The sequence below is a fragment of the Ambystoma mexicanum genome, chromosome 5q (genome assembly GCF_040938575.1).
Source record: "Ambystoma mexicanum isolate Mex_15411 chromosome 5q, UKY_AmexF1_1, whole genome shotgun sequence".
NCBI lineage: Eukaryota > Metazoa > Chordata > Amphibia > Caudata > Ambystomatidae > Ambystoma > Ambystoma mexicanum.
This window is the reverse complement of record NC_090933.1, coordinates 389,940,692-389,966,615: the sequence shown is the minus strand read 5'-3', so window position 1 is coordinate 389,966,615 and position 25,924 is coordinate 389,940,692. Positions and strand designations below refer to the sequence as shown.

The 25,924-nt window shown below is 48.7% G+C and overlaps 1 protein-coding gene across 2 annotated transcripts in view; it reads right to left on the bottom strand.

Annotated features, from left to right (window-relative positions):
• THOC1 (THO complex subunit 1) overlaps positions 1–25,924 on the bottom strand; it is a 1,301,120-nt gene that overhangs the window by 256,801 nt on the left and 1,018,395 nt on the right. For both annotated transcript variants that reach the window (XM_069620878.1, XM_069620877.1), the window contains exon 18: positions 13,178–13,261. In XM_069620878.1, coding sequence (XP_069476979.1) covers positions 13,178–13,261 — 84 coding nt within the window. The remainder of the gene's footprint in view (positions 1–13,177; positions 13,262–25,924) is intronic.

Sequence of the window (25,924 nt, the reverse complement as noted above, 5' to 3'; positions counted from 1 at the left end):
TTGTTTAGGCAGAACACAGCAGTGGCGTTGTCTGTGAGGACCTGCACTGTTTGACTTGTAAGAAGTTGCTGGAAGACCTGAGAACTGCCAAGAGTTCCAGGAAGTTGATATGTCATTGGTCAGTAGCATGTGTCCTGTGTGGTGAAGGAAATGAACCCCCCCCCCCCAAACTCCTATCCAGCGAGTGATGAGTCTGTAGTTCGGATGGTCTGTGCTGGTGGAACGCGTAAGGGTTTTCCTCTTAGCAGATTGTCCCTGGACCACCAGCGAAGAGTCTGTACCAGGGTTAGCTAAACAATCACTAGATCGTCCCACTGACCGCTTGCCTGAGACCATTGTTTTGCTAACCATTCCTGCATTGGGCGCGCGTCTGGAACCAAGTTAATGCACAAGGCCATCATCCCGAGCAAGCGCATTGCTTTGCGTACAGTTATCTGGCGACCGACTTTATAATGAGGTACTTGCAATAGCATGTTCTGTACTCTCTCGTTTGAGGGGAAAGCCAGCTCCTACTTTGTCTTAAGAATATCCCCTAGAAATTGTTTTATTTGGCTGGGGACTAGGCGATTTCTTTTCGTTGCTGGAGAACCCCAGATTGAAAAGAAGGTCTATTGTCTTTTGAGTATTTTGTTAGCAAATTTGAGGAGATTCCCCTGGTAATTAGCCAGTCATCCAGAAAAGGGTATACTGGGATGGACTTTCTGTGCAGGTGTGTTGCCACTACTGCGAGTACCTTTGTGAATACCCTTGGTGCTGAGTTGATGCCGAAGAGGAGTATCTTGAACTGGTAGTGAACTCCCGCTATGTTGAAACGCAGATATTTTCTGTGCGCAGGGAGCATTGAAATATGAAAGTATGCATCTTTCATATCCAATGTTGCCATGTAGTACCCCCGTTTTAGGAGTGAGATTACTTCTTGGAGCGTCGTCATGCAAAACTTTTGGCGCATGGAAAGGAAGTATTTTGAATAAATACTGTCGTTTAGCTGATTTGCTGGGTCGATCTCTATGGCGTCCTTTTCCAGCAGTGCCTCTACTTCTTCCAACAATATGCGTTTTTCTTCTGTTGACATTTTCCTGTCTTGGCGGCCGGTAGAGTGGTTTTTGTAACAGCTCAATACAATACCCACCTGCCATGGTGGACAACAGCCACTTGTCCGACGTTATCCCCTCCCATGCGTGGGTGAAGTGTGAAATTCTGCCTTCTATTGGAGTGGCATGGGAGGGGACCTGTAGCGGTGCATCATTGTTTGGGAGGGGTGGAGTCTTTCCCATGTGAGGTTCTGCCTCTTCCTCTGGCTCTTTTATTTCTTCTTTGAAAACTGGAAAAGGAAGTCTGTCCTTACGGTGGGCCCCAAGATGAAGATTGACCGTCCTGAGTATAGCCTGAGGAACGTTGGGCACCCTGACAAAACCTTCTAAATTTTGAGGAGCCCTGTAGGGCTCGTTTGTTAACTGTCCAAGGGATTTGAGTGTCATATTCCTCTTTAGCACTCTTAAGGGCATCTTTGACGGCCTTCCCCAAAAAGTACATTAGGCTCCATCAGCATGTTCAGGAGGGTGGCCTGAGTTTCTAACTTAAACCCTGGTTGTCTGAGCCAGGCGTGGCGGTTGATGAGCATGCCCTCTGTGTTGATGCGTCCTGCATGGTCTGCTGCATCAAGATTATTTTTGAGGATGCTGTTTGATACCCGCTTGCCCTCTGCAATAGTATTTAACAATTGAGACTTTAGGGGTTCATGACAGCTTTGACTCGCGTTACAGGTCATCCCATTTGCAGCAGCTGTAACTAGCTAGAAGCGTAGTGTTGTTGTCAAGTCTGGTTTGGTATGCCGCTGAGGAGGCAACCTTTCGCCCGAAAAGTATAGATTTTCTTGCTTTCTTTGTCTGGCGGGCCTTGGCCAACGTCAGGGGAGTGCCCGCCCTCTTTCTGGTAGTGGTGACCACTAGTGAATCAGGTTTAAACTGACCCCTAATATACAGAGGGTCAGTGGGCACCGGCCTGAATAGTTTCTGTATTCTGGGATTAACCGCCCTTGTGGGACAAGGCGCAAGTAGGGAGGGCTGAATGAGTCTTTGTACAGACTGCAGGAGCGGAATAAACTGGCTGGCAGACCTTTTGTGTCTCAGAATGTCTCCTACAAAGTCTTAATCGACTTGTGCCTCTTGAGTGTCCATGTTAAATGTTGTGCAGCCTTTAGAAGCAGCTCATTGTATTGTAGTTGGTCATCAACGGGAGAATCTGCTACTGGCTGGTCCTGGTGTTCTGGCGACTGGATTACGTAGATATCGTCGTCATCGTCCTAGAATTGGTCAAGACTATAAATGTTCCCTTGAGACCCTGAGGGATCGTCTTAGCACATGTCCTGAGAGGGGTCTTGGTAGGTTGGGGTCGGGATGCCTAGAGTAGAGGTGCTAGACTGTGGCTCAAGATGAGGTTTTTTGGCAGGGGAATGGTGTGCTGAGGCCCCTGGCTGTGAGGCATCTCAAAGGGATGTTATATGATCTGGGTGCTTGTCCATAAAGTACACAAAATTGGACATGCTCTTTAAAATTTTATTACACTGTTCAGGAGTATAATCACACGAAGGTGAGAAGCCTGACATGATAGGGGTGGCCTGGGAGGGAGTCTGGTTTTTGTGGAGCATAGCCCCTGAGAGAGAGTCTACAAGGAGGTGTGGGGGAAGATTTACAGACTGTGTGCTTTTCAAGGTCAAAGGCGTCGAAATGTTTCACTTTTTCGGTTACCTTGCTTTAAACAGGGTAGCACTGACATGTGTTTTGATTAACTCCTGCATTTTCGGCGTTTGCTTGGGGGACGCTGATAGGCGGCGAAAGGAGGGCCTTTTTGTGTGGAGTGTCCGAACCGGCCTTGGGGTCCGGTCTGAGAGACCTGCCATGAGGCAAAAGCGTATGAGATGACCCAGAGGACAGGGAAGAACCGGAGGCTTTTTCTGTGGACACCGCGTGTGCTTCAACGCTCAATCAACTGTATCGTCGAAAGTCAGCCGAGGGGTATGTCTTAAGTGTTCCTGGTGCTCTGGCCGCTGGGTGTCTTCTCCATCACAGAGCCGCCAGCTCGCTTATTGGAGTCGGGGGCCTGCACATGGGGTTCTGACGAACCCTGCTTGCCTTCGGCGTCTCTAAGGACCCTGATACTACCCTTGCTGGAGTCTTCCATCACGTCGATGGAGGCCTCGGCATGCATTGCATGAACGGCCCAGCGTTTGGTGCATCGATCCTTCAGAGTTTTAGGTAGAAAAAGTTTGCAAGATTTGCAAACGTTTTTGGGGTGATTCCTCAGGAGACAGTAATGCACACTCGGTGCGTGTCCTCCCACAAGAATTTTCGGTGGCAGGAAGGGCAAAATATCAAGGGAGTTTTGTCCATTATGTATTACAAGGGCAGATTGGTGAGAAAAAGGGAAAGGGGATGGCAGAATATGCATTCCCTAAAGAGGGAAGCATGAAGAACCTCCCCCCTACTCTCCCTACTGTAAGGGCCGAAGAGGCCCGTGTAGGCCGCGTCTGGTCATCCATCAGTCAAGTAGTCGACGATGAGGTCGTCTGTCGAAAGCCATCGAGCAGTCTGTTGGCCGTGCAGCAAAAGCAGACAATAGGTAAAGAAAGAAGTGTCTACTAGTAAACTTTCAACTAATTTAAGGCATCAGCCTGGAAAATAACTCTCCAACTTGCGACCGACTAAGATGGCGGAAAGAAACAATCTGAGGGACCTCAACGCGTGAATGACCATGGGTAAAGTACACGTCACACTAGGGATAGTATAACTAACACGCCCTGTCGACGTCCATTTGAGTTTAGAAAACAAATATTGTAATATGGTGCTTGTATCTGTTTAGATTCACATGCTCTACATATATTACAGCATGTAGTACACTAGCAAGCTGACTCTGGTTGGTGCCACAGTACCCTTGGAAGCAGCCCTCATGAAGAAGGACCCACCTCTATCTCTCCACCATGATGCCAGCAGAAAAATCCAGGCCTCCATTGTGCCCCTTGATCTGCTGCCAAAATCACACCTAAATTCTAAACAAGCCATTACTGAGAAAACAAATATGTCTGAACCTGCAGACTTTAACAGAGTATCCTGCTTTTCCAAAAACCAAAGCACAAACACTGCCGATTACAGTCCTGATTCTGGATCCTCGATCAATGTAAAGATGGCTGCCACTGTGTAAAATGCTGAGCCCTACCCTGGTGCTACTACACTGCTCCCGCCTCATTCTGACTGTGATTGGATGAAAATCAGCCTATTAGCAGTAACCAACAAGAGCCGGCAGTCCCAGCTAAGGAAGACCCACTAGCAAGGCCGACTCCTGTTGTGCCCGTCTAATGTGGTTTTTTTTTTTAATGAGTGGACGAACCCATGCTTCTTTTAGGCTTTGAGGTACGATGATAGTGGAGAAGGATGCATTGATAAATGCAGTGATGACGCGGGTGAGGGAGTCTGCACATTCTTTGATGATAGTCGGGGGACAAATGTCGCCCTTACAAGTGGAACGTTTGATATTTTTGATGAGGTTGGTGACTTCCAATTCTGTGACGTCTCTAAAGACAGAGGTATTTGAGGAAAAGGTTTAGGTGGAGACGGCAGGTGTGGAGTGTCCTGGTTGGGAAGGGTTGTGCGCTGGGTTATTATTTTGTCTTGGTGCATTTTGACTTCGTTGATGAGAGCACACTAGATGCTGGAGCACCTGGCTTTGGCGGGAGGGGCATGTGAAAGTATCTTGCGGGTGGGAATGGCAAATTAGATGAGGTGCTGGTCTGTCCACGGGAGGGCTGAGATGTTGGTGATGGAAGATGAGCAGTTGTGATCTGCAATCCAGTCGATGGATCGGCCTTTGCACTGGGTGAGGGCATTGATTTAAAGTACGAAGCCAGAGTTCTTTGGCTAGGGAGGCGGCTTATTTGTCCTTGGGATCGTGAAGGCCTAGGTTGAGGTCACCTAATAGGATGGTGTTAGGCAGAAACCTGTGCAGTTCCCTTTGGGAACACTGCAAAAGATTTAGGACTACAGGTGTTAGCAGTAAACCCACTTGGTAGCAGTCTGTACCACCCAGATTTACCTGGTAGCTGTGGCTGAGCAGTCAGACTTCCCTCAAGAAGAGTTAGGCAGTATGCAAAGTATACACAATAGGCACTCATATACAATAACACAAGCAAACACTGACCAGAGCTTTGGTATCAAAGTATATAATTATTTATTTAAAAACACACTGTTTGAAACACTCCAGCGCTCTTATTGTAAAACACTCTAAACACAGTTACTATTATAATATATACAACCTTTATTCCTTATCAGATAAGTCTTAGTTAACACCACTTATTTCCATACTGAGGTGAGCGCTTAACTATAGATGGCACTCCAATAAGTTCATGAAGAAGGGAGGGAAAAAGACAGAATATGAAAAGATACACCACTCTAAGATTTAGAAACACGATTAGCAAGGCAGAGGAGCAAAAGTCACTTGTGAGCCAAAGTCCATAGGCTGGGCCCACTCTTCGAGAGAGCAGAGCACAAATGCGCCCAAGATCACACAGATACACTAGGCTTAGAAAGTCTTGCAGAGAGTTCGCAAAGAGTTTAGAGAGGCTCAGAAAAGTTTAGCCAGGGTGTCCCAGGCAAACCCAGGTACGAAAGCCGGGGGCTAAATCTACCCCGTACAGTCGGTGGCAAGGGAAGCCAGGCAGGACACGGTACCTTAAGTGGGAAGGATCCTCCAGCGGTGGCAGTTGTTCCTGGCAGCGGGTGCAAGTCTCGTCGTCGTCCAGGGGAAGAGAAGATCTCGACTTGGAGGAAAGATGAAGGTCGTTGCACTGCCAGGGAAGAAACCAGCCGCAGAGTTTTCCGGTTAAAGGTATTACCCTTTAATTCGCGGTCGTGGTAAAACGTGGTATCTCGGTTGCCGGGGTGCTTGGCACAGGCAAGGCGGCCACGAGATACGTCGGGAAGGTGAAAAGACGGTGAAACTGGTTATCCCCACCAGTCAAAGGAAGAAGACTCTCCGCCGGGAGATCTCCTCTGTCGTTGGGAAAAGTGGTGAGACGGCCCAGCAGGGCTCCACCGGTGGTGTCGTCGTGGCAGGTCGGCTCAGCTTCTCCCTCGTCGGATTCTTAAGTCCTGTGGCGACTTCTGAAGTTCCAGTCCCCAAAGCCTTGCTTTTATGCAGAAAACCCCCATTCACTCAGCCTAGCTGTCACTCAAACATGCTAAGTGGTGAGCCGGCCGGCTCACCACTTGGGCCAATCAGGACGGAGGGCGACTTGAGTTGCCTAGGCAACTCAGTCCAGGGTGCCTAAATCCCCCTCCACCCCTCCTAAGTACCCCAGACAGAGTGGCACAACTTTGGAGTGCTTCTGTGGAGAAGCCCACCAAAAAGTGGAACAAAGGGCTCGACTTGGGTTGGAGTCACAGAAGAGAACACAAACGCCATTTTAGAACCGAGTTTTGGCAAAAAATACCAACCGGAGAATTAATATTAATTAAATAAACTGGCGGTATGTTCGAGGCTATCGTAATTAAATGAATAACGATATTAGCCTCGAACAATGGGAAAATCCCATAGAGGAATATTTGCGGTTGAATATAAAAAGTAGTATCCACTGCCACCAGCCACAAACTCGATCAGGGGGGACGGAGACGTGCCCCCTCGACTAACAGACCCCAGGGCAATCGAATTGCCCCAGCCCGTACGTCCACAATATGATGGTTTGTACTGGTTCTGTTCAGAATTTAAGACTAGTAAAGTCAATGGTGACTTTACAGACCCTGGGAGACAGTAGTCAGTCCCAGGGTATGGAGTTTATACTGGGGAGTCACTATGACACCCCTGTGTTACTGCACTGAGGGTGCTGTGTAACACACATCACAAAAACACATGAAGCCCTATGGAGTAAAAGACCCCATAGCCCATTAAACACATCTAGAGTCAAAGAAACACACCCAAATCATGTCCAAGAGTGAGGGTAAAAGAGTCTCACTCTTGGCAGGAGAAAAAAATAAACCCAAAAAATCCAGCAAAGCTGCTGGGGGACTCACTAGGTTAGGAAATTCAGCCTAAACAGAGAATTCTCCCTAACAGATGGTTTTGGTCGAGCTTTTTAGGTTGTTCCCTAAGATTTGGAGGTGGTGTTTTTGGTAGTCTAATGGTGAGCCAGGTGGTCTGTAGTTGATTAGGATGTTTATGGTGGAGTTGGGGGGAGAGAGATAGTTTGGCAAAGAGGAGGTCCGAATTGTTTTCCCATTGTTGGTTGCAGAGTCTAATGGAGTAGGTATCTTTGAAAATGAGGGCTACGCCTCTGCCTTTAGAGGAGGTTTTGCGGTCATGTCTTAGGATAGTGTAACCTTGTGGGAGGGCGAGGGAAAGGGAGGAGCCTGATGCTTCATGTAGCCAGGTTTCAGAGATGGCTAGTAAGTCGAGATTAAGGGTGGTGATGAGGTCATTAATCTCCAATCCAGGTGCAGGGAGGTATTTGGCGTTGATGAGCGCACATTTCAGTTCTGGGTAGGATGATGTGGGTGGTTTAAGGCAGTAGGTGCTGGGGTTTGGGCCTGGGCTATAGTTGAAATAATATAATCACAATATATCCGTAGCACGCTACAAGCTCCACATTACGCGACCAACCAATGTGGCAGAAAAAAACATCTGGGGGACCTCAACGTGTGAAGGATCAAGGGTACACCACACATCACAGTAGGGATAGTGTTACAGATTCGCCCAGGTCGACGTCCTTTTTTGAACTTGGAAAACAAGATGAATACTCTGCAATTAGCTCTAGTTGTCAGACTATTTGCACAGCAGGTGATTCTAAGCAGATTCACAAGCATCAGAAATATGACAATGCATTACTTACCGTAAAAGCATTTCTGATGATTGTATCTGCTTAGATTCACATGCTGTGCATAGGTCCGACATCCAGTGGTCACTGCGGAGTATTTGTTTTTCGTAGTCGAAAAGGGACGTCGACAAGGCGTGTCTGAAATACTATCCCTATAGTGACGTGTGTTGTACCCACAATCCCTCACGCGTCGAGGTCCCTCTGTTTGTATTTTTCTGCCCTGAGGGAGCCTTCTAGACGTGAGTGAGTACAGAAAAGAGATATAAAAGGAAGTCTATGTTCCTTCCATCCGAGCGGGGAGGAAGGGTGGGCGCATGTGAATCTAAGCAGATACAATCATCAGAAATGCTTTTACGGTAAGTAATGCATTGTCTTCTGATGCTTGTTAATCTGCTTAGAATCACATGCTGTGCATAGACTAGCGAGCAGTACCCGGAGTTGGCGGTGGGTTATGAGAAGGAACAGTAGAGAAAAGATGTCTTAATACTGCCTGACCCACCTGGGAGTCAGATCTCGAGTGTGCATCTAGACAGTAGTGTTTTGTAAAGGTGTGCACAGAACTCCAGGTAGCCGCTTTGCAGATGGACTCAAGGGGAACATTTGCTATGAATGCTATGGATGCCCCCGTGCCTCGAGTAGAGTGTGCTCTTGGCCTAAAGGGCAGTTCTCTCTTAGCAAGAGTATAGCAGAGAGTGATGCATTGAACAATCCATCTAGAAATAGTGGACTTTGAAACTGCATCCCCTTCTCTTCCTGCTGCCACCGAGACGAAGAACTGATTAGTCTTCCTCAGTGGTCTGGTTCTTTCCATGTAGAACATGACCGCTCTGCGCACATCTAGTGTGTGCAGAGTTTTTCTCCCAAGTTGGAAGGATTTTGAAAGAACGTTGGCAGTTCTATAGACTGGTTTACGTGGAATTTCGATATGAACTTCGGAGCAAACCTTGGGTGCGTTCGAAAGGTGAGCCCATGAGTCTGGTAAGTACCACGTTAAGGTCCCATCCGGGAGCTGGGTCAGCTATCGGGGGGTGTATTCTCTTTATTCCCTCCATGAAGGCCTTTATAACCGGGATCTTCCACCACGACACCTTGAGTTGGGAAGTGGTGTATGCAGAAAGTGCCGCTAGGTGGACTTTAATGGAATTGAACACTAGACCTGAATCCAATAAGTGGGTTAGGTACAGAACAATATGTGTGGGAGAGCAGTCAATTGGGTTGATGCTTTTCCCTCTGCACCAGATGACAAATCTCTTCCACTTGCTAGAGTAGCAGTGGCGAGTGTTAGGTTTTCTGGCTTCCCTGAGAATGTCCATACATCTCTGCGGGAGCAGAAGATGTCCGAATTCTATGATCTCAGGAGCCAAGCTGCTAAGTTCATGTTCTGGGGGCATGGATGCAGAGTCCTGCCCTTGTCTTGTGACAGCATGTTGTACGGGCAGGGGAGTTTCACTGGGGGAGATAGAGACATCTCCATCAAGTGAGCGAACTACGGCTGTCGGGCCCACATTGGGGCCACCAGTATCATGGTTACTTGTTCCTGGTGCATCTTGTGCACCACCTTGTTGAGAAGGGGAGTCGGGGGAAAAGCGTAAACAAATTTCCCTGACCATTGCATCGACAGACCGTTCCCCTTGGATTGGTTCTGAGGGTACCTGGAGGCGTAACTTAGGCATTGTGAGTTCTCCAGGGTTGCGAATAGGTCTATTTCTGGGAATCCCCATTGTGTGAAGACGTAGAAGACGATGTCTTCGTGCAGTTGCCATTCGTACTCTTCGGGCAGGGGGAAATCTCTGCTGAGTTTGTCTGCCAGCAGATTGAGTTCCCCTGGTACATGTTCTGACAGTAGGAACATGTTTTGTTTGAGAGCCCACTTCCATATATTCTGGGCCAGTTTGGACAGCCCTGGAGAGTGGGTGCCCCCCTGCTTGTTGATCTAGTACATGGCTGTGGTGCTGTCTGTAAGGACCAACACAGTTTGCCTTGTAGGTGTTCCTGGAAGGCTTTTAGCGCCTTGAACACAGCTAGTAGGTCCAGTAGATTTATGTGTTTGGATGCTACGTTCGGAGTCCACACTCCGTGAGCAGTCTGATGGGATAGGTGAGCCCCCCATCCTGTTAGGGATGCGTCCGTGGTTAGAGTGGCTTCCGCCGCGGGTGTGGCAAAGGGTTTCCCTTTTTCCAGGTTTTCCTTTGTCCACCATCGTAGCGAGAGAACCAAGGCCTGCGAGACCACCACTGGATCGTCCCATAATCCGCTGGCCTGACACCACTGGCTGTTGAGCCACTCTTGCATAGGGCGCATGCGCAGGCGCGCGTGAGGTACCAAATAAATACACGACGCCATCATGCCTAGCAAGCGCATTGCTTTGCGTACCGTCACCTCTCGACCGGTCACATATTGAGGGATCTGAAACAGCATGTTTTGGACCCTCTCGTTGGAGGGGAAGACGAGGCCGTCCTTTGTTTGAATTAGAGCCCCTAGGAATTGTTTGACTTGGCTGGGGTCTAAGCTGGACTTCTTTTCGTTGATGGAGAAGCACAACTGGAATAAAAGGTCTACCGTCTTTTGGGTATTGAAGAAGTATGTTTTGTAAGAATCCCCTGTTATGAGCCAGTCGTCGAGGTAAGGGTAAACTGGGATGGACAACCTGCGCAGGTGGGCCGCTGCCACTGCCAGTACTTTCGTGAATACCCTTTGTGCTGATGCTATGCCGAAGGGTAGCACACTCTGAACTGGTAGTGTTTGCCCTCTATCATGAACCTGAAGCATCTTCTGTGCGCTGGCAACATTAAAATATGAAAGTATGCATCTTTCATGTCCAATGTTGTCATGTAATCTCCCTGATTTAGCAGTGGGATCACTTCCTGTAAGGTCACCATACGAAACTTCTGGGGTTTGATAAACTTGTTCGCTGGGCGCAGATCTAATACAGGGCGCATGGTTAGATCCTTTTTGGGTACAAGGAAGTACACTGAATAAATACCTTCCGTTACCTGAGATAGAGGCACGACCTCTATGGCTCCTTTTTCCAGCAGCTGTTGTACTTCTTGGAGAAGGATAGCAAGGTGTTCCGGTGTCATGCGTCGTCCCCTCGAGGGTCTGTATGTTGGGGAACTGTTGAATTCGATGCAGTATCCGTGGGCTACGGTGGAAAGTACCCAGCGGTCTGACGTTATTCCCTTCCATGCTGGAAGAAAGGATGTTATCCGGCCCCCGTTCTCTTGGGAGTGGGAGGGTTCTGGGTGTTCATAAACCTCCCCATTCTCTCCATGCAGAGATGGAGCCTTTCCATGGTTTCATGGGGTACCCCTGAGCGGTCTAGCGGGGGAAAAGTAGTGTTATCTTGCTGAAAACGGCTCGACCTCTCCCACAACGTCGAGGAAATTGTCCCGTCGCCCTCCGAAAAGCCTTCCGGTGTGCTGGGGGTCCCCCCGACTGAAGGGGGTAGTCCCTGTTTTTCTGCGGGCTTTTTCGGCGTGTCTTTCGACCTTTGCGTAGCGCTCGAAGTGTCCTTCGGCGTACGCTTCTGGGCGTCGGCTACAACGATCCTCGCCAAGCTCTCTGTGACTCGTTTGTCAGCGGAGGGCTGTGGTTTCGACGTTACAGGTGTCGAACGTTCTACGGCGGCGTGCGCACTCTGCTGGTGCGCGCCGGCCGATGGTTTGGGGGCAGCGCCCTTATTTGCCGAAAGCCCAGTCGCTGGTCGCGGCTGCGAGAGGGGCTTCGAACCCGAACGGTCCGAGGAGGCTGCCGGTGTAACCTGCGTCTCCTTGGGCGCTGATGCTTTCTTCGTCTTCGACGAAGAAGAGCTATGGGTTGTGTGTTTATGTGTTGTATCGTGTGCGTCAGTGTCGCCGGGGTGTTCATCCCCATAAGCAGGGCGTGAGCCGAGCCCGTCAGGGCCGGGGACAGACGACGAAGAGCGCGAGCGCTCCTTAGAGGGGTGTACGACTTCTGTAGCGGAGGTCGTGTTATCACGTTCCTCGTCACTGTCGGTGGTCGCAGCGGCGGGTGAAGACCCGGCCTTCGACATAGCGTAGGCCGGCCACCTCTTGACCCTACGGTCTTTTAGAGTCTTTGGCTTTAGAAGCCGACAAGCCGAGCAACCCTCCTCTTTGTGATCGAGGGGCAAGCAGCGGTTACATCGTGAATGCTTGTCCTTCCAAGTAAACTTGCCCTTACAAAGTGGGCAAAACCTAAAGGGTGTCCTCTCCATAGCCGAGGCAATAAACCGTGATAACTACCCCAAGGGAAAGGAAGGGGAAAAGGAAAGGCATTCTCAGAAAAAGAATCAGAGATGTCCCACGACCCCACTCTCCCTACTGTATTTGGCCTGCGAGGCCAGGCCACGTGTTCGGCAACGCCGAAGGATCTCCTCCGCTCGTCCCCTCCGTCGAAGATCTTGCTCGGCGGAGACAGCTTCACAACTGCGTCGAGGGAGGGATCGATATATTAATCTTTAACAGGAAAAAACGACCAAAGGTCGAGGAGATGGAATCTGCAATGTCTCTCGAGGAGCTCCGCGTAAAGGCGACCAGTAGCTGGGCGGAAAAAAACAATCTGAGGGACCTCGACGCGTGAGGGATTGTGGGTACAACACACGTCACTATAGGGATAGTATTTCAGACACGCCTTGTCGACGTCCCTTTTCGACTACGAAAAACAAAATGCAATACTCCGCAGTGACCACTGGATGTCGGACCTATGCACAGCATGTGATTCTAAGCAGATTAACAAGCATCAGAAATATATATATATAATAAACAAAAAAGCAACAGATAGAGGCTGAAAGGCTGTCAATTATGCTAATTAGAAGTGTAAGCTGAAAAGTTTGAACACAGCTGAAAAGTGTCCCAAATGAACATTAGTAGGGGATGTTATTAAGAAGTTAAGAAATAGATAGCCAACAGAACAGTAAAGATGAAAACAAACACCACAAATAAGAATGTGACAGGATATAGGGAACGACATACATATGACGGAAGACAAGCCTTGAAGATCCAAGGATCGGAACCGGTATCGCCACCAAGAATTCTGTTTAGATGCATTGGCAATGAGAATCTTGTAATACATTTTTTGAATAAGGTACTAAATATGATGTTATAATTTGATATATAAATATTTGTGTCATTTCTAGGATTAGTGATACGATCCAGACATTATAGAATTTGATCATATATAGAATTGGATATATGAAAAGGTATTCTTGGAATGTGTGATGAAATAAGATTTGGAGCAAAAAAAGCTTTTGATGGTTAGAAGTGTAATTACAATCTCTTACAACTGAGGTAATCAAGAAAAAAGCTATGTCATGCTTACTTGTATTCTGGTTCAACCATATTTTCCGGAACAGCCTGTTCAATAGCTTCCTCAAAGAATTCTTCTAACGCAGGCATAAACTCCCTACAAAAAAAAAACGTTTTGCAATGGTTAACATGCTGTTGATCAAAATAGCCCTCAACTTGAGGTGTTTGACATATTACTGTAACGCAACTGTCTTGAAATTTAGTGCTACTTAACCAAATGAACATGGGTCAACAAGCAGTGTCACCTTCATGATACTTTGTTATTCATTCATCTTCCAGCTCACACCACAATTGTGTTGCAACAAGAACATTTTGCACAATGTGCTACTATAGATTAGCTCCACCATCCATTAGGTCTGGGAAATGGCATATCTTGTACTAACGGGCCTGTTAGGTCAAGAGTGAATTACTAACCTCTCTGTAATGTTCTTTCTGAAAGTTCCTCCCACTGATTCCTCATCTTTGATACCTACGATATAAGTCATTTATAATGCGCCTGTGCGCAAGTTTTTCTAGGCTCGAAAAGGAAGGGGAAGACAAAGGGGGATAAAAAAAACTATCTTACTAGACCTTGTGTCATTCAGATCGTGCAAGTGCCCCGGGAAGGGAGAGGAGTAGTGCCAAGGGGAGGGGAAAGGGAGAGTGCAATAAGCAAAGCTCAAGTAAGCGCCACCGGGTTGGCCGCCTCCAAGTGCAAGGAGGCAGGGGACTGTAGGGTTGCAGATACAGTCCCCAGTGCGCGGTAGGCCTGGAGGCAGTGCATGGGGCTACTGGTCGTGAAGGAGCCTGGTCCCCCTAAGGTTCAGAGGGTGGCCGGGTGGCCAGGTAGCCAGTTAGCACAGCAGAAAAGATTAGCAGCAGGGCAAAGAGAGAAGGCAGATGCGAAAAGGAAAGTCTTGAGTTGCTTCCGGAACCTGAGATGGTCCTGCTCAAGTTTGAGAGAGACAGGGAGCATGTTCCAGAGGGAGGTACCAGCCGAGGAGAGAGCTCTACCTCCCACTCTCTGCACGGAGAAGCGTATGACCCTCAGAGAGTTGGAGGTGAATGAGCGCAGGGCTCGAGAATAAAAGTTCTTAGGAACAGAGCTGGATGTAGTGTGCTCCTCGACCCCAGATAGTCTTGTGGACTAAGCAGAGGGTCTTGAACTTGGTCCTTGCAGCCACCGGGAGCCAGTGGAGAGATTTCAGGGCTGGGGAGATACGATCCCTGGGCTTGAGGCCAAGGACAAGTCTTGCAGTCCTGTTTGGATTAGTTGCAGAGGGCGAAGAGTAGAGGCAGGAAGATTTAGAAAGCGGCTGTTGTAGTAGTCCAGCCTAGAGAGAACCAGGGCTCTGGAGATAGAGAGCTTCTGCACAACTGCTCTTCAGAAATGTTTCACCCACCAGGGGGTGCAACGCTGCTCTGCATATCTGCCAAGAGGGGCAGGTAAGGAGGGCGAGGAGCAGTGCTTAATTTGCGGAGGTGTTTGCCAGGACTGAGCCCCGGCACATATTGCCTCAGTTCCATTATGTGGGGTTTTGGCAAATAAAATGTTTTTGAAATATTAGTCTTGGTTACACAACACACCGGGTGAGCCACATGGGACTACTGTGCTATTTATCCAGTTTCGTGAAGAACAGGGGCAAGAATGTGATGGCATTGTACACTCGTGCTGGTCATGCCAGCAAATGTCTCTAGTCAGACTAGTACTATAGTAACTGGTGGCACTGCCGCCGCAGGGTGGGTTGCCTGGGCGTGTGGTGCAGGTAGCAGCCAGGCAGCCACTGTACTAGGTGCACCTCACTAGTTCAGTGGGCAGGTGGGTACACAATTTAGTGCCAGTGTGATGGCTTTTCTGCACCTCAACAGGTTGGGTCACTCAGTTGGCACATGCAGGGTCCTTTTAAACTGGGAACTGGCCTCATTTCTTCAAGCATGCTGCAACCTTGGGATACCTTTATGGAACCCAAGGGTGGGGGTGCAACCTTGTGTTAGGGAGAATTCTCTGTTAAGGCTAATTTCCCAAACCTAGTGAGTCCCCCAGCAGCTTTGCTGGATTTTTGGGGTTTATTTTTTTCTCCTACTAAGAGCGAGACTCTTTCTCTCCCACTCTTAGGCATGATTTGAGTATGTCCTTTGACTGTAAATTTGTTTTATGGGCTATGGGGTCTTTTACTGCATAGGGCTTCATGTGTTTTCGGTATGTGTGTTACACAGCACCCTCAGTGCAGTAACACAGGGGTGTCATAGTGACCCCCAAACAGACTCCATACCCTGGGACTGACTACATGCCCTGGGAGACAGTAAAGTCACCATTGGCTTTACTAGTCTCAAATTGTGAACAGAACCAGTACAAACCATCATATTGTGGAAGTACTGGTAGGGGTAATTCGATTTCCCCTGGGTCTGTTTTCCAAGGGGGCACTGTCCAGTCCCCCCTTGTCGAGTTTCTTGCTGGTGGCAGTGGATACCATGCAAAATATTCCACCAGAATATTTCCTATGGGATTTTCCCATTGATTTTAAACGCACCACTTTTGGTGCAATGTTAAAAGATACCGCTGGGTTATTTATTTAATATTTATTCCCCGGTTGGGTCTTTTTGCCAGGACTCGGTTTTAAAATGGCGTTTGTGTTCGCCTCTGAAACTCTAACCCAAGTCGAGCCCTTTGTTCCACTTTTTGGCGGGCTTCTCCACAGAAGCCCTCCAAATGGTGCCACTCTGTCTGGGGTCTACATGATCTGTGGGAGGGGGATTAGGCACCCTGGACTGAGTTGCCTTGGCAACTCAAGTCGCACTCTTGTGTGATTGGCCCAGTGGCGAGCCGCCCGGCTCACCACTTAGCATGTTTGAGTGACAGCTAGGCTGATGAATGGGGTTTTTTCTGCATAAAAGCAGGGCTTTGGGGACTGGAACTTCAGAAGTCGCCACAGGACCTAAAGAATCCAAAGAGGGGAGAAGCTGAGCCATCTACAATGACACCACCGGTGGAGCCCTGCTGTACGAACTCACCACTTCCCTGACGACAGAGGAGATGATCTTCCAGGAGAGTCTTCTTCCCTTTGAGCTGGTGGGACCAACCAGTTTGCCTTTTTCGCCTTCCTGGACGTCTCGTGGTCGAATCGCCCGTGCCAAGCACCCCAGCGGCCGGATAGCCACACTTCACCACTTCCGCGAATAAAAGGGTCGTACCTTTTAATCGGGAACTCCGTGGCTGGTTTATTCCCTGGCAGTGCAACGACCTTCAGCTTTCTTCCTCGTCGAGATCATCTCTTCCTCTGGTCGAAGCCACGACTTGCACCCACTGCCAGGAACAACTGCCATTGGCTGGAGCTTTCTCACCATTTCAGGTACTGTGTCCCGCCTGGTCTCCCTTGCAACTGATTGTCCTATGTCCCATAAATCCTTGACTTTCTAACTGGGTTGACCTCAGACCTGCTAACTTTGCCTTTCTGAACTGATCCAACCTCTTATTGACTTTTCTGCAAAGACTTTGAGTGCATTTCCACTGTGTGATCTTGGGGCCATTCCGCCTTGCTCTCTCCAAGAGTGGGCCTGGCCTATGAACTTTTTGCTCTACAGTAGTCCCTGCCTTTCTTGACTTGCTGTGGTTTCTTAAAAGTGTTGGTACTGTGTTATTTTCCTACTCTGCCTTTTCTCTCCCTTTTAAAACAAATTATTGGAGTGCCATCTACGGTTATGCGCTCACCTCTGTTTTGCAAAAGAAGTGGTGTCTTAACCTAGACTTGTCGAATAATTAACTAGGGAGGTGTATATACTTATAGTGACTGTGTTTGAACTTGCTTGATATATTAGTGCCAGTGTATTTTCATAAGTGTGTTTTTAAATAAATAATTATATACTTTTATACCAAAGCTCTGGTCAGTGTTTGCTTGTTCTACTGTATTTTTAGCCCCATTGTGTATACTCTATATACTGCCTAACTCTTCTTGAGAGAAGTCTGACTGCTCAACCACAGCTACCAGGTAAATCTGGGTGTATGCAGGCTGCTACCAATTGGGTTTACTGCTTACTCCTGTGGTCTTAAACTTTTTGCAGTGGTCCCTAAGGGAACTGCACAGGTTTCTGCCTAACACCTTGTGCCCCTAGTGTATGGTTTTGGGCACCTGTGTGTGGCCCACGGAGCAGGGTACAGGCTGGTGGCAGCTCCGTGCTGAAATGACCGATGTCCTGGGTGCCCTCCATTTTGGGATGCCCAGGCCCTGTCATTGGAATCGGTAGATTCCTGATGGAGAAAAGATGGACCCCGTGGCCTTTTGCCTTCCATCGCCTGTTACCTTGATCTTCCTGAAGTCCCGGGAAGCCCCAACTGTGTCCCTGCCCCCTGATTGGCTGTTGGGTGGAAGTTCCATATATGGTAGTGTGGGGAAGTGCCAACCAGACTGGCTGGAGCCTTCCCAATGACCGTATGTTGTGGGTACACCTGTGGGTGGAACCTGGGTGAATGGAGTGTGTGACAAATATACACTTCTTGTTGTGGATGTCTGGTATCTGGTGTTTAACACCATGACTGAGACAGCCCTGCCCGAAACTGGTATGAATGCAGTGTGTAATGTTGAATGGCGTGGTACTTGTTCGAATCCACATTCTGTGTTGTGAGTGTCTGGATGGAGAAGAAGGGCCTGAATGCACTGTGCACCTGATTGGATGACTGACCGCTGAATGCCCTTCTGAGTGATTGGTTGCCTGAGTGACCCAGCAGAATGAATGAGAGATCAACTAGTATATCTGGGGGCCTCTCACTGCTAGAAATCGTTCAGAAGCTGAAGAGAAACTGGAGTTGAAACTGAAGCTTGACCTTGAAGCCCTGCTGGAAAAGAAGAATTGCTGTTGCTCTACTTCGCCGATCTGAAAGCAGTTGTGTCTCCAAGAACTGATCCAAGACAGGACCTGGTAAGGAGACCTCTCCCCGAGCTACGACTGACCATCCTGCACCAGCTGATCTTTGCCAAAGCTCTCTGGCAGACAGACCAACGAAAGGCTGCCGACCGGGGACGGGGACTGCTGCGGAATCCCAAGGAGAAGCGCCTGTACTGTTGTCCGTCACCGTCGACGACTGCCGTCGCTGACCGGAGCCGCAGTGCTCCCATTGCATAAGAACATTAAATCCAAGGACGCTCTTGTTTGCACCGTCGACCAGTTTGTGCCGCCGAAGAAAGTCGACGCATCGAGGAGCATCTGCCGGTGGGTTTCCCGCCACCTAAGGACCACAGAGACACTGACGACTCAATGCCCGTGCTGGGCCACAGTTCTTCAAACTCTTTGCAGTCCTTAAATATTGACATCAAGGTGCCCCGCACGCCTATTCCTTGCAGGACGTCTATGCTCAGTCGTCGACGAGCACCGCTAGGAACGAAGCTGCCACTTCACTGCCGTAGTTTACCCTGTTCATAGCCGGACGTTCGACGACCCGTGGCTCCTGCCTTAAAGGGAGTGCACTCAAGAAGGGCTGTCCATATCCCGACGAGGAACTCAACACCACCAGGAACTTTGGGGTGCTGAACTATTGGAAAGACTATTGTGAACAATATATGGACTGGCCTTGTGATATACCTTTATTCTACAGGTTGCCCAGGTTGGGGGGGGGGGGGGGGATCTCCACACAGAACTTTGTCTAATGGTAGAGGCCAGTATTCTGCCAATTGTTCTAACCAACTGCTTTTCCTCCTATATCTATTGTTGGTTCCTGTTACAAACTGATTTGTGTGACATTTAACCGTACAGTTGAGGCACTTTATAAATATTGAATAGTGATTGTTTTACCACGTAGAACTGTGCATATTTGCCATTGTGGATTATCGAGTACACAGTGAGTCATCATGATATTGTACATAACCGTGAAGTTAATTATATAAAGACCGTTTTAACTAATACAGTGTAAGGACATTCCTTTGTGGGTGCTTGGGGACTACAGTGTACTTAAGAACCAGCCTGCATCACATCCTGAGAAGCAAGGCCCTGATTGCTCATCCATTGCTACCAACAATAGAGAATCTTGGCTGGGGTCCTCTGTATCTCTCTACTACCATATAGAGAGCAGGAGTACAGCCCCCCCCTAGTCTTTACACCAGTGTCATACAGTCACCTGTGCCATTAGTGTGGCTGAGGGTCACCTGGCACAGAGGTAATAGTACAGTCAACAACCCCCACACAGGGACAATGCCAAGGAATAGATGACCGCCAGGAAGGACTGCTTGCACTGGGTGCCATCTGTAACACTCACCTGGTATCCACGGGGACGTCACTCAGCCTGTTCCGACCTCTTATGACCTCAAACCCTTCCCTGGAGTCTACTCCATTGGAGACTGGGCCTTGTTTTCTTGGAAAGTGTGCTCTCCGTCCTGCTTTCAGCGCAGGGGTGCGTTGATTGATGCAGGCTCGTTGCTGCCTAGTTACTTCACTGGCAAGAGTCCGACAGGTAAGTATAATGAGTCTTTTGAACAGTTCTCTAACTTCGTTCCTTTCCTTCCTTAGATGATGGCCGGCGTCCGGGGATGGCAACGTGCTGCTGAGATGAGTAGCGCTGAAGGTGAGTGACAGCGCAATGCTTTTTCTGTGTCTTTTAGGTGCCGCAACGTTTTCAGCGTGGATGCCGATTATGAAGAAGAAATGCGGTGAGTAAGCGCGGTATGCGGCGCCTCTAGATGTTTCCACGCCAACCTGGAGTGTCTTTTCCCTCTTGTAGATGGAAGAGAAGTTGCGCAGACAGAGTTCCCCTAGAGCGGCTGGGATTCAGGTAAGCGTTTGAAGCTCGTACAGTCTTTAAAAATAAGCGAAGATTTGCTGAATGGTTACTAATGCCTTGTTTTCTGTTCTTTTCCCTTTTCCTCAGGAAGCGGCGTGCCGGGATGGGAATGACACCGCCAAAGATGCCCGCAGAACAGAAGGAGCGATGAATGATAGGCAGAAGCGCCGCAAGGTAAGGCTGTTCCTAACGGTGTTCTTGTTCTTGCAGGAGCTGAGCGCAGAATAAAGATGAAGGCCTACTGGAGACCGATCCGAACACAGTGAGTGTCACGCTGCAGGTGCAGAAAACGCAAAGCATGTTTCTCAGCCTGGGCGTGGCTTAAATAGTCTCTGGGTATCCCAGGTGTGTCTGGGCTGAACCACACCAAAAGACTAGACTGCACATGCAGTTCTGGGAACCGAAATATGTGGGGGCATCCATCTTGTCCCCATCAACGCACTACAAGTCCAATCCCCAATGCTATCATATGGGAGTGAGTGAGTCTGGTGCCACAAGCGCCAAGTCTGACTCCAAGTGGGTCTTTGGAGGGATGGAGAGGCCCTTGAGGGCCATGTAGGTGATCGTGGCCTGGCTCCAGCCTGACATCTTGGAGGGCTGGGGACATGAGGGGCAGGAATCATGACACCAACCTACAGAAAAAACATCTTGCTGCAATGTACATTTCTTCAGTTTAGTAACTATTTTCTCTGTATTTGTCCATCACTGTCATGATCTCTGCTTCCAAAAGGTCAGGGTTTTCCCAACTCCCTTGGAAGCAGATCCATAACCCAGGTTCCGAGTGCCAACCAGTCCCAATTGGGACCTTTTGGACCCAGTCCTGGCGCCAGTGGCACCAGGCTCATAAATATGCCCAGTCCCAGCGCTGGAAGCGCCGGGCTCATAATGCTTGGGTGGACTTACCTGCAGCAGACCATGCTGCTTACTTGCCTGCCAGTTGAGCCTCTGATCCTCTTCCGTTTGGAACTACTTTTCCTGTTGGGTGGGGCAGGAGCCACTCCCTAGATTCAGAACACTGGAACTCTTCTGGAAAGCAGGAACTCTTTTCTTACCTAGGCGTGGCTGTGGAAGGAGACACCTAAGCACTACAGGAGGCTATTTAAACCACACCCGATGGATGAATCTTGCTTTGCGTTATTTTGCATCCTCTGCAGCAGAACGCTCATCGTGTCTTCTGCATCTGATCCTGGGCCTAAGGAAAAAGGCTTACCATCCTGAATCCAGTCTTCAGCAACACCTATACAAGAAAGAACAGGTTAGCATTGCGGTCTTCAGTGACAGCTATTCACTTACCTGGTCCATCGGCTGTCACCAACGCCTCGCGCTGCATTCCGGCATCTGAAAGACAAAGGCTTACCTACTCTTCGTGCGCTCCGGAGGTCTTCACACTGCATTCCGGCATCTGAAAAACAAAAGCTTACCAACTCTTCGCACGCTCCGGAGGCCTTCGGCGCTGCATCCCGCATCTGAAAGACAAAACAAGGTGCGTTTAAAGACATTGGGGAACTTTAATACTCACGTGCCATTACTGCTTTCCACATCTAACCCAGTGGGTATTCCGGCACCCTACAGCCGCTCTGAACTTGTACCTGCAAAATAAAAAGACAGTTAGAGCGCATCGTGAAGCAGGCAACAAGCGCTTACTTACGTGCTTCCAGGCGCTTCTATTCATCACACGGGCTCCATCTTCAACTCACTTCAGCCCGTCATCCGCCATCGCCGGAACCCTGCAAAACAAGAAACATCATTACTAAAGACTTTAAAGACATTAGAATTACTCGAAACTTACCGTTCGTGCAGTAAACGACGGACAGCAGTCCTCTGAAGTCAAGAGGCCTGCTCCCCTTATCCAGTGAAGAAACTGGTTACAGCACCCTGCCCCGAGGCAGATGGAGAGCACGGCGTTCACTTACCTAAGGTGAGAGCGTTAACCTTTGGGGTTCTACAGGAGAAGAGAAAAGGAAGAAGAGAGAGACATTCAATAACCCAGTTCCTTAATCCCATATTTTCTATCTGCAGACATCTTACCCTTCAAGTCAGACATACAGTGCACAGAGGTCCAGCCCAAAGAGCCAGCCGTGTGTTACACATCACCTTTGAAGATACGGTATACGCCCAGTCAAGACCGGCGCCTCTACGGGAATCAGGTGAGCGTTACAATCACTTTACTCAACATTATGTATTTGGTGACTCATTTTAAGACCCAACTAGTATGCTATGGTATTTGTAAATTGCACATCTTTTGGTTAGATTTATTATTTCAGCCCTTTTTTGGGACGTATTGGAGCTGGCTCAAACAGACCACAAACAGACTTTATTTTTGCATCCGAGATTGTAGCCTCCAAATCTCTCCCAGAGGCACACACTCCCTACCGGCTCTGCCACACTGCATTTGGTCCTCTGTCTATGCAGTCACGCCCATCCCCTTAAACCTGATAGGTCCTAACTGCTTCCCGGCACCCCAACCACACCCTTGCAGGCCCCCATTCTGCTCCACACCAAGCACTTACCTGCTCACCCTTCCAGGGCCACAACCCTTCTAATGGGCCTGCACAGTGTTCAGATGGATTTCTGAATTCTGACCTGGTGGGCAGAAGTTCAGAAGGCCAGCCTAGTTTCTTGGAACAGGGTAACCGAAAGCCCACAATGAGCACACGCAGTGAAGGACACTACAAATTACTCTCAGTCACGTGTATATCAAAAATACATACAAACGTATTAAAGGCCTTTTACATCAAACACAAGCAAAGATCAGAAGGAATACTTAAACCAACATAACATGGCTATAAAACATATATACAGAACCAATGGCCTAAAGGAATGGCACACAGTAAGGCTTCACAACTTGTAAGGGAAAGGAGCAAACAGTGCGAATATACTTTAGACAGTCCTTCACTTGATCACCCCCAATTGAAAGGCAGTCCAGTCCCTAAGAAGAGTGGAGCCTTATGCTCAAATGTATTTTCGGATGCAGATGCACGCGGTTGGGCAAAAACGAGGTCTCTTGCAGGGGCTGTAGGAGCTCAGGAAGCCAGGTAAGGCATTGAAGAATAAGTTCCCACTAATCGAGGAGGGTCTCCCCAAGAGGGCAGAACTGGCTCCAAGAATTGGGAATAGCTTGGTAGCACAGGCTACCTCGATGAAGGTGAGTGGCCCCCAGAGGACACTAGTGCATAAAAATTGACGGATGCGCCAGGGCCCACTGGTAAGGGTTGCAAGTTCTCACCGACAAAAGGCGCACTCCGGTCCAAACTTGGCCAGTCGAGTCCACTTCGGTTGCAGGTTTCAAAAGCGACAAAAGTGCGGCTCTGCGGCTTTCATCGGCAGGGTTCCAGGGATGATTCTGTGGCAGGAAAGTGGCAGTTTCTCCTCTCCTGCTGAAGGGATCAACTCGATTGCACTGCAGCTCATCTCAGGGCAGAGGGCAGCACAGCAGCAGCACACCCACAAAGTTGGCCACCATGGCTGGACGACACAGTGACCGCGTGCACTCGAGTTCAGGCGTATTAGCCTAATTCCAGATCTAGGGCGCATAGGTGTACAAAACTCGGCGGGAGTGTGCCCTGGACCAAGTCTAAAGAGTTAACTCGAGACGGCGGCAGTGTTAGGCAGAATACTGTGCAGTGCCCTTAGGGACCACTACACACAATTAAGATTACCCGTGATAGTACAATTACACCTTTGGTACAAGCCTGTAGTACACAGAAAAAGTGGTAGCAATGGCTGAGCAGCCAGACTTATGACAAGAGCAAATGAGCAGTAGTAGAGGTTACACAAAGGACTACAATTACTGTGACTCAAGCAATCACTGACTCAAGGTTTCTGGTTAAAAAGTATAAGTACATTTATTTTTTAAACCATCTGTTCACAAAACACTTCACTTCTAGTAAATTAAAACCACACTCCAGATATACTACACACAACAAATTCCCCTTGTGCAGAGCAATTCAAGGTAAGTACATTGGGATTTGACAGACCGGTGTTGTGAAACAAAGACGTTACCGTAGGTTAATACGCAATCACTTTTTGACAGTAATGACAGTTCGCTCTTACGAAAGAAAGGCGTACCCGCGAGAAGAAATGTTACCGAAGTCAAACACACTTAGCACATGAATTAACACAAGAGAATAGGGGATAAAAATCATAGGCAATACTTTTGTCAAGGCAAATAGAATCAGAGGACACTTTCTAAATAGGTAGATAAAAGTCACTAGGCCTGCGCCAGTGTCAAATGGAACAGGGGTCCTGTTGTCGAGGATCACAACGTTAGAACAGTTCACGATTCGAGATTGCCAGGAGTACTTGGATATTGTCAAAGGGGAAGCAAAAGTTATAAGAGGGAAGGAAGACTAGGACAAGCCTTTGGTGAGGAAAAAGGGTTCACCCCAATTCCTCGAAGTTGGACACAGTACCTTATACATTTGAAGAAAAGCTGGTGCTACGGCAGTTCCTGCAGACTCACGGTTCCTGGAGCTTCAGTCATGGGGACAGAAAGGACGACGTCTGGAGCTATCTTGACTACCCAGGGAGGAGGCCAGCAGCAGCGAAGCAACGGTGAATAAAAGGTGCGCTCCTTTAAAACAGGAGACTCTTCAGATGGCTATCCGGACCACTACAGTTGTGTACAGCGATTTTGACCAAGAAGAGGATCCTCTGGCTGTGGAAGGTGAGCTGGTTGATCCCACCAGGCTCAAGGGAAGAAGACTCCGGACTGGATCTTCTCTGTCGTTGAAGGGCAGATAGCTCAGGACTACAGCAGGGCTTCACCGGGACTCGGGAATTGCAGCAGCCGTCTACTTCTCTTCGGTTCTTGCAATTCCAGTGGCGACTGACTTCTGGCCCAATAATCCTGCCTTTTATGCCAAAATCTCCCACTCACACAGCCTGGCTGTCAATGACACAGCAGGGGGGTTTGTCCGGCCCGGACAACGACCTCAGCCAATTGACACAAAGTGCGACTTGGGTCTCCAAGGAGACCCTGTGCAGGGGGTGACTAAACCCCTCCCTCACATATAGCCCACCTAGACACCCAGACGCCAAAGGAGGGCTTCTGGACAGAAGCCCGCCAAAGGTTGGCGAACAAAGAAGACAAACTTGGTTTGGCGCGAAATGTAAAACACAAGAAGGAATTTAACAAAAAGAAATGGCGATAAAACCCGACCGGAGCCAAAATAAAAAGTATTTGGTCAAGCGGGTTTAATTTCAAGGCCAATACAATAGTCTAAAACTGTACCACGTTTATATATTATAATCGCGGTAGAAAAGATAGGGTAGGTACCACTGCCACCAGCCAAGTCTTCGTGTTAAGGGAGTGAAACAAAGCTCCAAGAGGCACAGACAAAAAGGAGTAGGAATTAACCATTTCCAATACTCCATGTAAGATGGGGTGTACTGGGTCTGCAGTTTGAATGACTATATAAAGTAAATGGCAACTTTACCTGTTTCTGGGGGACAGTAGACGGCCCCAGAAAAATGGAGTCAGTGGGAAGTCTTAGAGACAACCCTGCGTCACTGCACTGAAAGTGCTGTGTAACACAAAACGTTGAGCTCATGGAGTGGTGTGGCTCCAGAGCCCAAGATCACACAAACAGTAGACATACACATGGCAAAACATATGTAAGAGTGGGAAAAAGGTTCACACCCTTACCAGGTGGAAAAAAATAAACCCCAGAAATCCAGCAAAGCTGCTGAGGGACTCACTTGGTAAGGGAAATTAGCCATAAATGAGAATTCTCCCTAACAGGCAGTTCCAGAGCAAAGGTTCTGTGCACGCTGGTCTGCTCACTGGTTGGCCCAGGAACACTTCCGAAAAGGCTCACTTGCAGGTTAAGGTGGAGATGCTGTGAATAGTTGTTCCCACTATTCAATTTTGCGAAGCGCCTTTTCAGACCTTCTAGTTTGATCAGAATCAGGGGGGGGGGGGGGGGGGGTTCCTGCGGTCACCAGCGGTTCCTCGACTCTGCTTCTTAGTTTCAGGATGCTTGGGTCCTATCCTAGGTTCAGTGAGAACTCAAG